Raw genomic sequence first — 12540 nt, 5'->3', positions numbered from 1 at the left:
AGAGGATGTTGACCCGCAGGACAACCCTCAAAACCCTCGTGTCTAGAGGATATCGCCGACCTGTAGAGGTTTATCGTACGATAAGCCTTACCGGAATCATACAAGGAAGACAAGAATGACAAGACTGAAACTACAGGGGCTCGAAGGGGATCCAGATCGCGTTCTCCGCACCAACGAGCCCAAGCGTCCCAGGCGGCTCGATAAGCCCATCTGGTACCGGGAGCCCATGCGTTCTCCAATAAGAAAACAGTTGTGTTCGAAACTCCAGACAGCGAGCCGGAACACCCGAGATCCTGCAAGCGAGAAGGCGAAGTAAACCTGTTTGAATGAGGGGGTGGGCCTCCCCCGACGGGTCCCGCAGCAGAAAGGGGAGATTCGGAAGGAGGAGAGGAGGTTGCACCAACAGGTCCAGGACCAAAGGGAACCAGGGCTGGGATCGCCACAGAGGTAGAACTAGGACCAACTCCGCCGCTTGGTGTTGCACTTGGAGGAGAACCCGGGGAATCAAGGCAAATGGGGGAAAGGCATACATCAATGCTCCCCTCCACTGTTGTAGGAATGCATCCACTGCTTCTGCCAGAGGATCCGGCCGCCAGCTGAAGAACCTGGATATCTGGGCGTTCAAACGATTGGCAAATAAATCCACCGAAGGAGGACCCCAGCGAGATGATATAGCTAGGAATACCTCCTCGTCTAACTTCCAATCGCTGGAATCCGTGAAGTAACGCGAATTCCAGTCTGCCAACGTATTGTGGAGGCCGGGAAGGTGCTCCGCTATCACTACAATGCCCTTGGCGAGGCAGAATTCCCAAAAATCCTGAGCTAGGTAGGTGAGAACTGAGGAACGAGTTCCGCCCATCCCGTTGACGTATCGGACCGCGGACACGTTGTCCATCCGCAGTCTGATACAGGTAGTGAGCGTGCCATTGGCGAAACTGCGAATCGCCAGAGACCCTGCCAGCAGTTCTAGGCCGTTGATATGGAGACGAGATTCCTCGGAGGACCAGGGGCCTCCGGTGGAAATCCCATTGCAGTGGGCTCCCCAACCGCGCAGGCTGGCGTCCGACTCTATGATCAAGTCCGGGACCGGACCGAATAAGGCCTTGCCATTCCAGACCGATAGGTTCTGGATCCACCACTGTAGTTCGTCCCTCGTCTCTGAGTCCAGAGTGATCATGTCCGAGTACGTGGCCCCAGTCCGGAGATGGGCAATCTTGAGCCTCTGAAGGGCTCGGTAGTGTAAGGGTGCTGGAAATATGGCCTGGATAGATGCCGCTAGAAGTCCTATTAGACGTGCCAGGTGTCGTAGTGACAATTGAGGTAGGAGTAGTGCATGTCGCAACTCTTTGCGAATGGATCGGACTTTGGACAGAGGGAGGTGAAGGGTCATGGAAACGGAATCTATTCGGAAACCCAGGAATTCCATTGACGTTGATGGTGTGAGGCAAGATTTCTCCTGGTTTATGATAAAACCTAGCCCTGAGAGGAGCCTGGTGGCCATGGAAAGGTGTTTGCGGAGAAGGGACGGATTCTGTGCCATGATAAGAATATCGTCCAGATAAATTATCATGCGTACCCCTCTGCAGCGGAGCCAAGATACCACAGGTTTCATCACCTTGGTGAAACACCAAGGGGCGGACGAGAGGCCGAATGGTAGGCAGGTGAAGCGCCAAATTTGGTCTCCCCAGAGGAAGCGAAGTAGATCCCTGGAGGATGGGGCCACCGGGACCGTGAGATATGCATCCTTGAGGTCGAGTTTGACCATCCAGTCGCCTGGAAGGAGCATGTCCCTCAAAAGATGGATGCCTTCCATCTTGAAATGGCGATACTGTACCAGTGAGTTGAGGGATTTTAAATTGATAACTGGGCGCATTTGACCGCCTTTTTTCTGTACCAGAAACATATTGCTGATCACGCCTGTGGTGTGAGGGGTAGTACGTTCTATCGCCTGCTTGTGGACTAAGTCCTCTAGTTCCCTGTGTAAGAGCTGTCGGAGCGGCTCGGAGAGGTGAATGGGGTGGGGGGCGGGAAGAAGGTTTGGGGAGGCAACCAAATCTATGGTGAAACCCTTTATGGTGTCCAGCACCCACCGGTCTGAGGTGATCTCTGACCAGGCATTGAAAAAGAGACGGAGTCTGCCCCCGACACAATCTGTTGAAAAATACATCGTTAGAGCAATTGGAGCACTTACCAACTGGTCGTCGATAGGAGGGAGCTCCACGGAAACCTCTGGAACGTCCTGAAGCGCCCCGGGAGGGGAAAAAGGAAGGCTGGTGCCTGGGATCCTGGAGTGAGGATCTGTAGTTGAAGGAGCCTCTTCCCGTGCCTCGGGAATGAAAATCGGACCGGCCGGACAGACGGCCCCTAGAACTGCCAGCCCTATTGGAGAAACGGGTGTTAAATACCCTCTTCATGGATGTTTGGGCTTTATCTAGGGCCGTGAACGCTCCAACATATCTACCCAACTCCTTTATGAAGGAGTCTCCAAATAGAAGGCCCTGGGCATTCTTGCCCGCCTCTGATAATGCAAGGTTGGAGAGCTTTGGCTCCACCTTCATCAGAATGGCTTTACGCCGTTCTATGGCTAATGAGGTATTTACATTGCCAGCAATGCATATGGCCCTCTGGACCCATCCCCCCAATTCAATGGGGTCTACAGATCTGCCTTCTGCCTTGGCGGATTCCGCCATGTCAAAGATCCTGGCTAGGGGTCCCGTGATATCCAGGAGTTTATCTTGTACGGCCCGCAAGGCCGAATCTAGCCCTTTTTTTGGGTTAAATCTTGTTTTAGTTAGGAATTGGACCATCTTCGGGTCCACCGTAGGAGTCTCACACACCTTATTGGGAATAAGGGGGCGAGGACATTCCGCTCGCAACTTGTTGCGTGATTCCTTACTTAAAGGATTGCGGATTTTTGCTTCCAAATATTGAGCAACGTGAGTGGCGGGGAGCCATTCAGCGGAGCGGGGATGATGGAGCTCGTCAGGATTGAATAGTGGGGTGCCCAGGGAATCAACTAGAATGTCATCCAGTGAGGACTGACCCTCTTGTCTAGTAGCCACGGGTGTGGATGGCGTGGGATCGGGCATTAAATCTAAAGGATCAACCGCCACATCCTCAAGCTCGTCTATAGAGTCATAGTGAGACTCAATCAATGCCTCCTCAATTGATTCCTTATCTGAATCAGACAGTGGCTCAGGAAGAGTCCTGGCCGTTTTCCATGCGCGAGATCGTTCTGCCTGTCGCGTGCAGGCTCTTTTTCGCGGGACAACCGCGTGGTCATGTGATGGGTTACCATCGGTCACAGAGGTTCTGGAGGCAGATGGCCTGTTCAGGTCAGCAGAAGACTGAGCGCATATGGCCTGGGATATAGATTGCGAAAGTGCTGAGGACATAGAGCCCATAGCAGCCATGATCGCACTGGATATAGATTGCTGTAGTGCAGCGTTTTGTACCTCCTGTGAGGTCTCATCCCTGTGGCTGATTACCGCAGATGGAATAGGGGGGGTAATGGGGGCCCCCTGTCTAGGGGTGGAAGGGGCACTGTGGCGAGACATGAGGGTGATAGGTACAATGAGGATAACAGTGATGGGAGGAGTAATTCACCCCAGACCACCAGACCTAGCACAAACCTGGAAAGGAAAGAGAAGCATAATGAGGGTCTGAGACAGAAGGAGAGATAATGGGCGCCGTGGGTGTTTACTTACCTACAAAAACCGGCACAGAAGGAGGCAGGAGAAGTGTGGTGAAGGCGCGACACGTTCCGGTGCAAGATGCCGAGATCCCGCGAGAACTCAGCGAGATGACGTCAGGGGAACGAGCGGCGCGAAAAGCGGCACAAGAAGCGGCTGAAATCTCGTGTATCGCGAGATTTCGGAAGGGTGGATGGCTCTGTGAGATTTGAATGGCGGCCGAAGTCTCAGGTATCGCGAGACTACGGCCGAACAACTGTGATGGGTGCAGGGGAAAGATTACCAGCCCAGGGAAACGGTAAGCGCAGAGAAACCAACAAAAAGCCTGACCGATGGGGATGGTAGGGAAGGGAGGAATATAAACGATCCCACAAGCTGGTGGCAAAAAAACGACCGGAGCAATAGAGGGGGGGGGGGAACCCAGCAAGCAAGGCCAGGGAGAGAAAACCTGGATACAGTGCAAACTAGCTAAACAAAGAAGGCTTGTAAAGCAATATAGAAATACATAAAATGCATAAAACGACACTCTATCATAGAGGGTACTTATCTGCCATGGTAGCAGCAAAGAAAGAGGATGATCCCAGAGTGTGGAGTCATTATATGCTGGGATAGTGGGGAGGAGTTGGTTACTATGGTTTTTCTTTTGATTGACATATTCATTCTTTGCTGCTATGGTAACAGTAAAGGAAGTTAAAGCAATACGAAGCCTCCGTGTCTTGTGATAAAATTTTAGGCTTCATGACCCTCTTTCTCCGCATCGTTACCTGTTGTGTTGCGTAATGAAAAATGTAGTGTTTGCACCACGTCCTACGCTGCAGCAGTACTCTGAATGCAGCTTTGGATGTGACTTGAGCAGGAATCCGCAATCTCCAGGTGTTCTGAAACGACAACTCCCAGAATGCTCCAATCACTTCTATGGGAGTTAGAACAACAGGCGAGCATGTTTGCATGCTGGGAGTTGTAGTTTCACAGAAGCTGGTGTACAGATAATTGCTGATCCCTGTGCAGTGGTCAGGTTTAAGGTGGCCCCAACAATAGGCTGGGTCCCCCGGACACCGTTGAGGTGTCATCACATGTTGCTGCTCTCCGGAAGAGATGGTAAGGCGTGGTGCACCCCAATGGTAAATAAGTCTTAGAGAGTCAGGGTCTGCAGTAAACCAGTGTGCTTCTTTACTGGAGGGATTCAGGTGCAAAACAATACAGGTGAGGCATAGGGCTGGCTTCTCCAGTCTCCTCCCGGGCAGAAGAAGGGTTTGATGCTGAGGAAAGGCCTGAGCTCGCTGTCCCTCTCTCTCTCTCAGAAGGCTGGCATCATGGTCAAGGGCCCATGGTCTGTAGCTCAGAAGTCTGGGTGGCTCATTGGTCACAGGGCTGGTGACCCATGGTCTGTGGCTCAGTATGCCCATCTCAGCGTCTTCTTCTGGTCTCTCATGCAGACTGCCAGAGTCTCCCCTCCAAGCACTGGTCCCTAACTGCAGCACACTAGGGGCTCTGACTGCTCTCCTTATATACCATTTCTAGCTAGACTGGAACCTTCTAGTGGGAGGGATGGAGTGGAGAAGCTCAGCACTAACAGATACATTGTAACACTTTCCATCTCTCACAGACTTACATTAAAGCATCAGTGATACTCAATGGCAATGACACAGCAGTTTTTCCAGACAAAAACAAGTTTCCAGACATAACAACATAGCTAAAACCAGACATTTAGAAGGTCAGACTGTCTGGGTTTGGTGGTAAACAATGTCTGGCTTTTTTCCTCCAAAACATGCTCTTCTTTAGACTATATGGCAGCTGTGGAAAATTACCAGCTTCTTATTCAAAGTCCTAACAGTCTCTCAGTACTCATTAACCCGTTCCACAGAGCCTTGCAAATATAGTGATAATGAACAGGATATATATCATAGCATACATATAAAATGCAGTTACACAGTGTTAAACAGTGCAAGTTAACCTTTTCAAGTGAAATAAAGTGAGAAGTTTCTAACTTTGCATAGGGGATATCGACAAATGTCCACAAATGTCCAAACGTCAAAGTACCCCCTGCTCCAGGGCACTACACCTGGACTAGAGAATAAGACATAAAGCAGCTAGGATCAGTATAGAAACGCCTCGAGCTTCCAGCTGTGTTACAAGGACATGGCTGCAAGGACTTCCTAAATATTCATTGCCCCATTACGATGCTGACAACTTTCCCACTAGTAATTTTTGCGATCGATGAAAACTACAGTTTTTGAAGGGTTTCTGGCAGATTAATGGAGACCGGGACGGTGACTGCCTCCTCTTTACAAATGATGTGAGCCAGCCCCTAAAGTGGAGAATTAACAGCTTCTCCCTATAGATGATGGATTGGTGCCCAGCAATAATTTTCTAGATCTGTGATTGCCCGTTAATGGGAGGACATGCCTGGGACGGGCATCAATCTCATGCACAGACATCTTCTAATGAGGTGATTTCTTTCTCCTGCAGCCTCCATCCTCCAAGGCCAGCTGGTTTTGGGATAGTTTTGTGGGATACTACTTGCTGGAATTCCTCCTCTGGATAAGGTAAGTTCCTATTATTACCTGTGCATCTATGGTTGTGATCATTCTTCGGTATTGAATTTTCTTTTCTGAAGGAATTGGGCGGATACTAATATGAGTAAAGAGAAATTTACTTGAGTTATGTGAGGCATCAGGCTCAGTGGTTACAGTCTTTCGATCAGGGCACAGGTGTCCAGTTAATTAAGTATACTGTCTCTTTAAGTGGCTTTTTTTTAATTTTATACAACACTGTCCCTTTAAGATTCAACAACTCATTCTCCACATGGCTTGTGTTGCACCTAGTTCCCTGGGTATTGACAGTCTGACTCTGGTCTCCTCAGAATGGCAGCAATGAAGAGAGCCGTTTTTTGTAGTTATCTCTCTCTCCACATGGCGCTGTACCGTCACACAATCAGCACTGTCTCTAACTGGTGCTACCAGTTTGTGGTATCTCTGTCGTCACAACCACTGTGCACACTCTTCTCAGTTGTGGTATGACCTTCTTTGTGGCACAGTATGGTACACAGCCTCTCACATGGTGTTTCTTACAGACTGCAGGGTGGCTGATCTCAAGTACAGGCCTGACTATTATACAAGCCTAGGCAGCTTCTTTATTTTCCTCAACTCTATCCATGGTCTTTGGTGTTACACCCTTATGACCAGTACCAATAACCTCCAGTATCTAGCTAGCTACACGCAAGATTAATGCTGGCTTGATTTCAAACAGCAGTTTCCCAGCTCTCCAATCATCTGCCTGCAACTGACCATGAGGTCTGCAGAGCACAGCTATCTATAATCTCTCTGCCATGTGTTCTCCCTACATCTTAAAGGACTTCTCTGGTCCTATATAAGAATTATTTTCTGCCCAGCATACCCAAACAATGCATATTCTTGCCTAGCTTCTCTGTTTTTCATGTGAGCACTTTCCTTTCCTTGTTCTCAGCATCATTGTATTCTGACAAGCTATTTACATGCAGAACTTCCTGTTTTCATCAGCTTCCTGTTGAGTTTTTTTTAAACAAACCCAGCAGCATGCTTTGCTCTGTAATGTTTAACAAGGCTTGCCCCGCCTATCTAATGTAGAAAGGGAAGGTGTAGGGGGCATGACTACTAGAGGGTGGCAGGAGGAGCAAGAGAACTGATAAAAATTATAGAGCAAAATATGCTGGGATTGATTAAAAACCCAGCAGGAAGCTGATGAAAACAGGAAGTTCTGCATGTATGCATCCTGCCAGGATGTACTGATGCCGAGAAACAGAGGAAGGAAGGCGCTAGCATTAACAACAGTAGTATTAGATAAATGTATGCCGTGATTGCTGTACTCTGGACAGATAAAAATATATTATGGGATAGGACAACCCCTTTAAAAGAGTTTTCTGAGACTTTTATACTGATAACCTATCCTTTGCATAGGTCATCAGTCTCTGATGATGGGGGTCCAATGGGGAAGGGGGCTCCTGTAGCCTAGGTTAAGCTGCAAGAAAGCTGCGGTGCTACTACGAATGCCATACTCCCCCAGATACTGATGACCTATCCTATAAGAAAACCCCTTTAAGAACCTTATTCAAAGTAAGTCACATACTGAAAAAGGTCCTGTGCACCCACATATATCATACAGTAATGCTTCAATTGGCCTGTAGATGGCAGCACATATATTTACAGCACAATGCAGCAAATCGCATAGTGTAATATAATATCAGTAGTGTATGTGGCACTTGCTTAACCCTAAAAAGGAGGACACACCCCCAACTCTGCAAAGCCACATCCCTCTTCAAGTAATGGTGCAGAGCAAGAAAAAAAAGGGGTGGGGTGGGGAGACCTTAAGGTGAGCTGCGCGTGGGACCGGAGTGCTGCTCTCACCCTCAGTCAGTCACAGCCTCGGTGAAACCCTCAGTCGGTCAGTTTGTAGCTGTAGCGTATGCTCAGACGGTATAATGCTGCTGTCTGAGCGCGGAGCCAAATAAATGGAGGACACCCCAGTGTCTGTCCATGCCTTGCACTAGATGGAGGACAGGGAGTGCCAGAAAGCTGGACTATCCAGCCCAAAGGCGGATGTCTGGCCACCCTAGATAGGACGCCCCCAGGATGGGGATATGTCTTCTGCAGGACTGTGACTGCATGGTACACAGTAACACTGATAATCTGTACAGACCCCCCTCCCCCAAATGAATCCTTCCCTAATGACAGGACTGCAGGATTTATGGTAATTATGGACTATAATGAACCTGCGGTATAATCAGATGTCATCTTTGATGATCTTTGAGCCGTGACATGAAATAACTTTCACCTTTGATCTTCCCTTTGAAAGTAACGCTCACAAAGTCACCGTTATATGACTATGTGTGGCGCTAATTAACTGACGATCCAACGAGCCGCTGCCACATGATTCCTATTCTTATAAAAGGACATTCACATAGATACAAGACAGATACATTGTATAAAGTATGTGAACCAGTGGCGTAACTAGAATTCTATGGGCCCCAAGGCAAATGTTGAATTGGCCCCCCCCCCCCGCGATCCCCGAGCTCCGCCCACTATAGGTATTAACATATTGGTTGCCAAAACTTTGGGGGATCACAGCGGGACAGACAAGGGATCTTTCAAGAAAAGAAAAATTCGGGCAGCATCAGAGGAGGGTACTCCCCATGTTAAGGTACTCAGTTAAAAAGGGGAAAACTCTCTCTCACTATATAAATTTTATTTTGCCTACTCTCTATATATTCCATTTTTCCCCTGTATACATTTAATTTTTTGCCCCCTCTGTGTATAAATATAATTTTGCCCACTGTATATATTAAATGTTTTACCCCCTCTGTATAAATTTCATTTTTTGTCCAGTATATTTTATGATTTTGCCCCCAGGGGGGATACACAGGGGCTGGGGGTGCATTGGACGCACAGCGGCTGGGGGTGCATGGGACACACAGGGGCTAGGGGTGCATGGGATGCACAGGGGCTGGGGGTGCATGGGACGCACTGGGGCGCACTGGGGCTGGGGATGCATGGGACGCACAGGGGGAGGGGGTGGAGGGGGTGCACAGCACAGGGGCTGATGCAGGAGGTGCAAAGCACAGGGGGCAGAGTCCAGTGATAAGACCGAAGTCTGAGTCTAGCACCACAGAGAGAGAGAGAGAGAGAGAGAGAAAACAAGGTATCCAAGTTCACCTGCCAGTTTACCCCAAAACCTGCTGGAGCCAAAAGAAAGATCAAGTATTGTCTGAATGCAAGTTTATTCAAGTAAAACTGTTCAACTTTTACCAAGTCTGGACCCCTACTTCCCCAACAATTACTCTCCCCTTTATTGCTTCGGAGCCTAACCCTGGGGAGCGATGGTATCCAGGTAGGAGCAGCGTAACACATACAAAACTATTGAGGCTGCATCACTAATCAACATTCCTAAAAACCTAGGACATTATCGGCCCTGGATGGCAGCGCGTTTCAAAGCCACCAACCAGTACAGCCCGACAAAGAGGGAAATCCAGTAGACAATACATCAGAGCAAAGAGGAATATATCTGTGTATATATCCAGGTGTCACCAACAGAAGTACATGCCCAGGGAGAGCAGACCATGTCCGCAGTGCGACCAGGAGGTCGTGGAGGATGAGGCTTACTTCTTGCTGCAGTGAGGGAGACTCACTTCAGGAGACTGTCTGATCTCTGCCCAGACTTCATCTCCATGGAGGAGGAAGAGAGACTCTCCATACTGCTAGGGGAAGAGGAGAACACAGCGGCCATAGCAGCACAATATATTACTGCCTGCCATTGACTTAGAGGAGCCTGATATACCATGGACTCCTATACCCCCACCCTGTATATGTCCCCATCCCCGAACCCTACTCAATTATTTCCCACTTGCTTTGGAAATGCTAAATGTATTTAGTCCTGCCAATAAAGCTGATTTTAATTGGATATACATACATAGATAGATAGGAGATAGAAGATATTTAGATAGATAGATAGATAGATAGATAGATAGATAGATAATAGCTTTTATCTGGCTATGTTAACAAGATGTATAAATTAGATTTTCTGCTGTGGTTTATAAAGCACACAGTGTGAAGATCCAATAACACGGTGAAAAATGGAGACATTAGTGGCACGTAGCTGTTGGCAGTGAGATGTGAAAAACAGGGGGACCTGGGCAGAGGATTTATCTGAGAACTTCATCTGTGCGGCATATGACTTGATGGGCAGAGGATGGCGGATCAATCATGGCTGAGCTCAACGGCTCCAGGACATTTTTCCTGTGGTGTTGTCAGGTGTGTGGATACAGCGCTGGACATGTGAGCTCAGGAGCTGATGGATTCTCTCTGAGTATCATGGAGAACCTAAAAGACTCAAGACTGTGCCAGGATGTGGCTGGAAAGAGATGGCCATCATCACTGCATTCAATGGAAAATCTGACCCTTATCATACCTTATATATTTTATTGATGAAGGTCCAAGTTTGAGAAAGGGGTGGATCAGAGAGTGTGCCATGTGGAAGACCCTGTGTTGTAGGCAGTTGGAAGAGTTTAGTTGACACCAGTTGTAAATGCTGAATTCAAGAAGACTACATTGTCTGCTCAAGCCTACAGTGTCCATCAATGTTCATGTTCACATGTTCATGTGGTTGGGTTTATATGGATGTAATTGTGAAAGGCACACTCAGGTTTCATTCTTAGGGCTCATTCAGATGACCGTATATTTTTTGTGGTCTGCAAATTGAGCATGCGCAAAACACGGATACCCGCCATTTTGGTTCTGCATTTTGTGGAATGAATGGCTAGCCTTATGATAGAAATGCCTATTCTTGTCCACAATTGCAGACCAGAATAAGACATGGTCTCTCTTTTTTGTGGAGCCAAAGAAAGGAAGTAAGAATGCGTACAGCACATGGTGTGCTGTCCACATCTTTTGCGGCCCTCTTAGTCGAACCAAGCTGGATCAGACTAGTGGACACCTCCTTATAATCTCCCTACATCAAACAATATTACTTCACCCTCTCTTTGGCAGCACATGCCCTGCCCAGTTAATTGACTGAACTTGATAGTAAGGACTTGTAGCTTGTTGTAACAGCCTCCTTTATCACACCATGTGGCTTCAGCTACACACTATTGCCTATTCCCTGCAGTAAGACCTTATAGAATATGTAACAGTGACACCTAGTGTCAGGAGGGAGCACAACAATACTCATCATATTACATGTAAACAGTGCGGGGCACAGCATGGCACCGTATTTCAATTTGTGGTCTGCAGCACGGGCACCGACAGCCTACATTCGTGTGAATGTACCCTAAGATCTCACAGCTGACAATGCATATTAGAGCAAAAACCAAACCATGAGGAGGAAAGATTGATGTAGAAGCAGGGCGCTGCCTGGATGGGTGAGAGGACTACAGCATAGGATAGGTAAGTAACTATGTTTATTATTTTCTTATTGCTACAGAATTGTGCATTTCAGGACCGGATCGGCCCCTCCTCAGATACAAACCATTATGAGGAGGAAAGAACCAACCAGGAGTTTGATAAACCAAAATTTGATAAATCGAAAATTCTCTAAATGATCCTGTAGTTGAATTTCATCCAAAATGTTGGTACTTTCCATAAACCTTTTACCTTCCCACTCCCTTTGTATCAGGAACATATTTCTTTCCAGAATGTCTATGCTGCTTGGTTATTACTGTCCAGTCATCCAGCTCATATTGTGTAGTAACTGACGGCTCTATCCATAACTCTGGATCATTACTGTCACTCCAGCTCCTGATATGATGTAGGACGTAGAGGAACCAGACATATCTTCTACATATAATGTCATAGTGATTCAGGAGCAGCATTTTATCTTGTGCTGGAATAAGATCTGCTCCGACAACCACAGTCATCACCGGGAGAGTTATATCTACCTGAGATTTATGGGAACACAAAATACCATGTCTATGTTTAACGTGCTAGCATTAATATTACTTTGTCTCGTCAAGGAACATTAGAAGAAGGGATTGTAATATTTATATAATCTGGCACCCAGTTGTCTAGAACTTCCATTCATTTCGGGCTAAGAATTTATAGGATTTAGAGAAGCATGTCGGCTTTCTCACAAAAAGAGGGCCAGATCTCCCCACCGGTTGTGCCTGGTATTGCAGATATGCCTCTTTAATTTCAATACAATACTCGAATAACAGTTACAACCAATGGATACCTGTGGAGAAAGCAACCGTGTTTTTCAAATTCCAGATTCCATGAGAATAGCATTAACGCCTTCAGGACCCTGCCATTTTTCACCTTCAGGACCCAGCCTAATTTTGCAAATCTGACATGTGTCACTAATGTGGTAATAACTTTAAAACGCT

At 47.5% G+C, this 12540-nt stretch overlaps 1 protein-coding gene across 1 annotated transcript in view; it reads left to right on the top strand.

Moving 5' to 3' along the window:
- LOC120997150 (L-gulonolactone oxidase-like) overlaps positions 1–12540 on the top strand; it is a 137759-nt gene that overhangs the window by 67419 nt on the left and 57800 nt on the right. The window contains exon 8 of the mRNA XM_040427110.1: positions 6162–6238. Within this exon, the coding sequence (XP_040283044.1) occupies positions 6162–6238 (77 nt within the window). The remainder of the gene's footprint in view (positions 1–6161; positions 6239–12540) is intronic.

Source organism: Bufo bufo, chromosome 4 (assembly GCF_905171765.1).
Source record: "Bufo bufo chromosome 4, aBufBuf1.1, whole genome shotgun sequence".
NCBI lineage: Eukaryota > Metazoa > Chordata > Amphibia > Anura > Bufonidae > Bufo > Bufo bufo.
The sequence above is the reverse complement of the archived record's forward strand: the minus strand, read 5'-3'. Positions and strand labels throughout refer to the sequence as shown.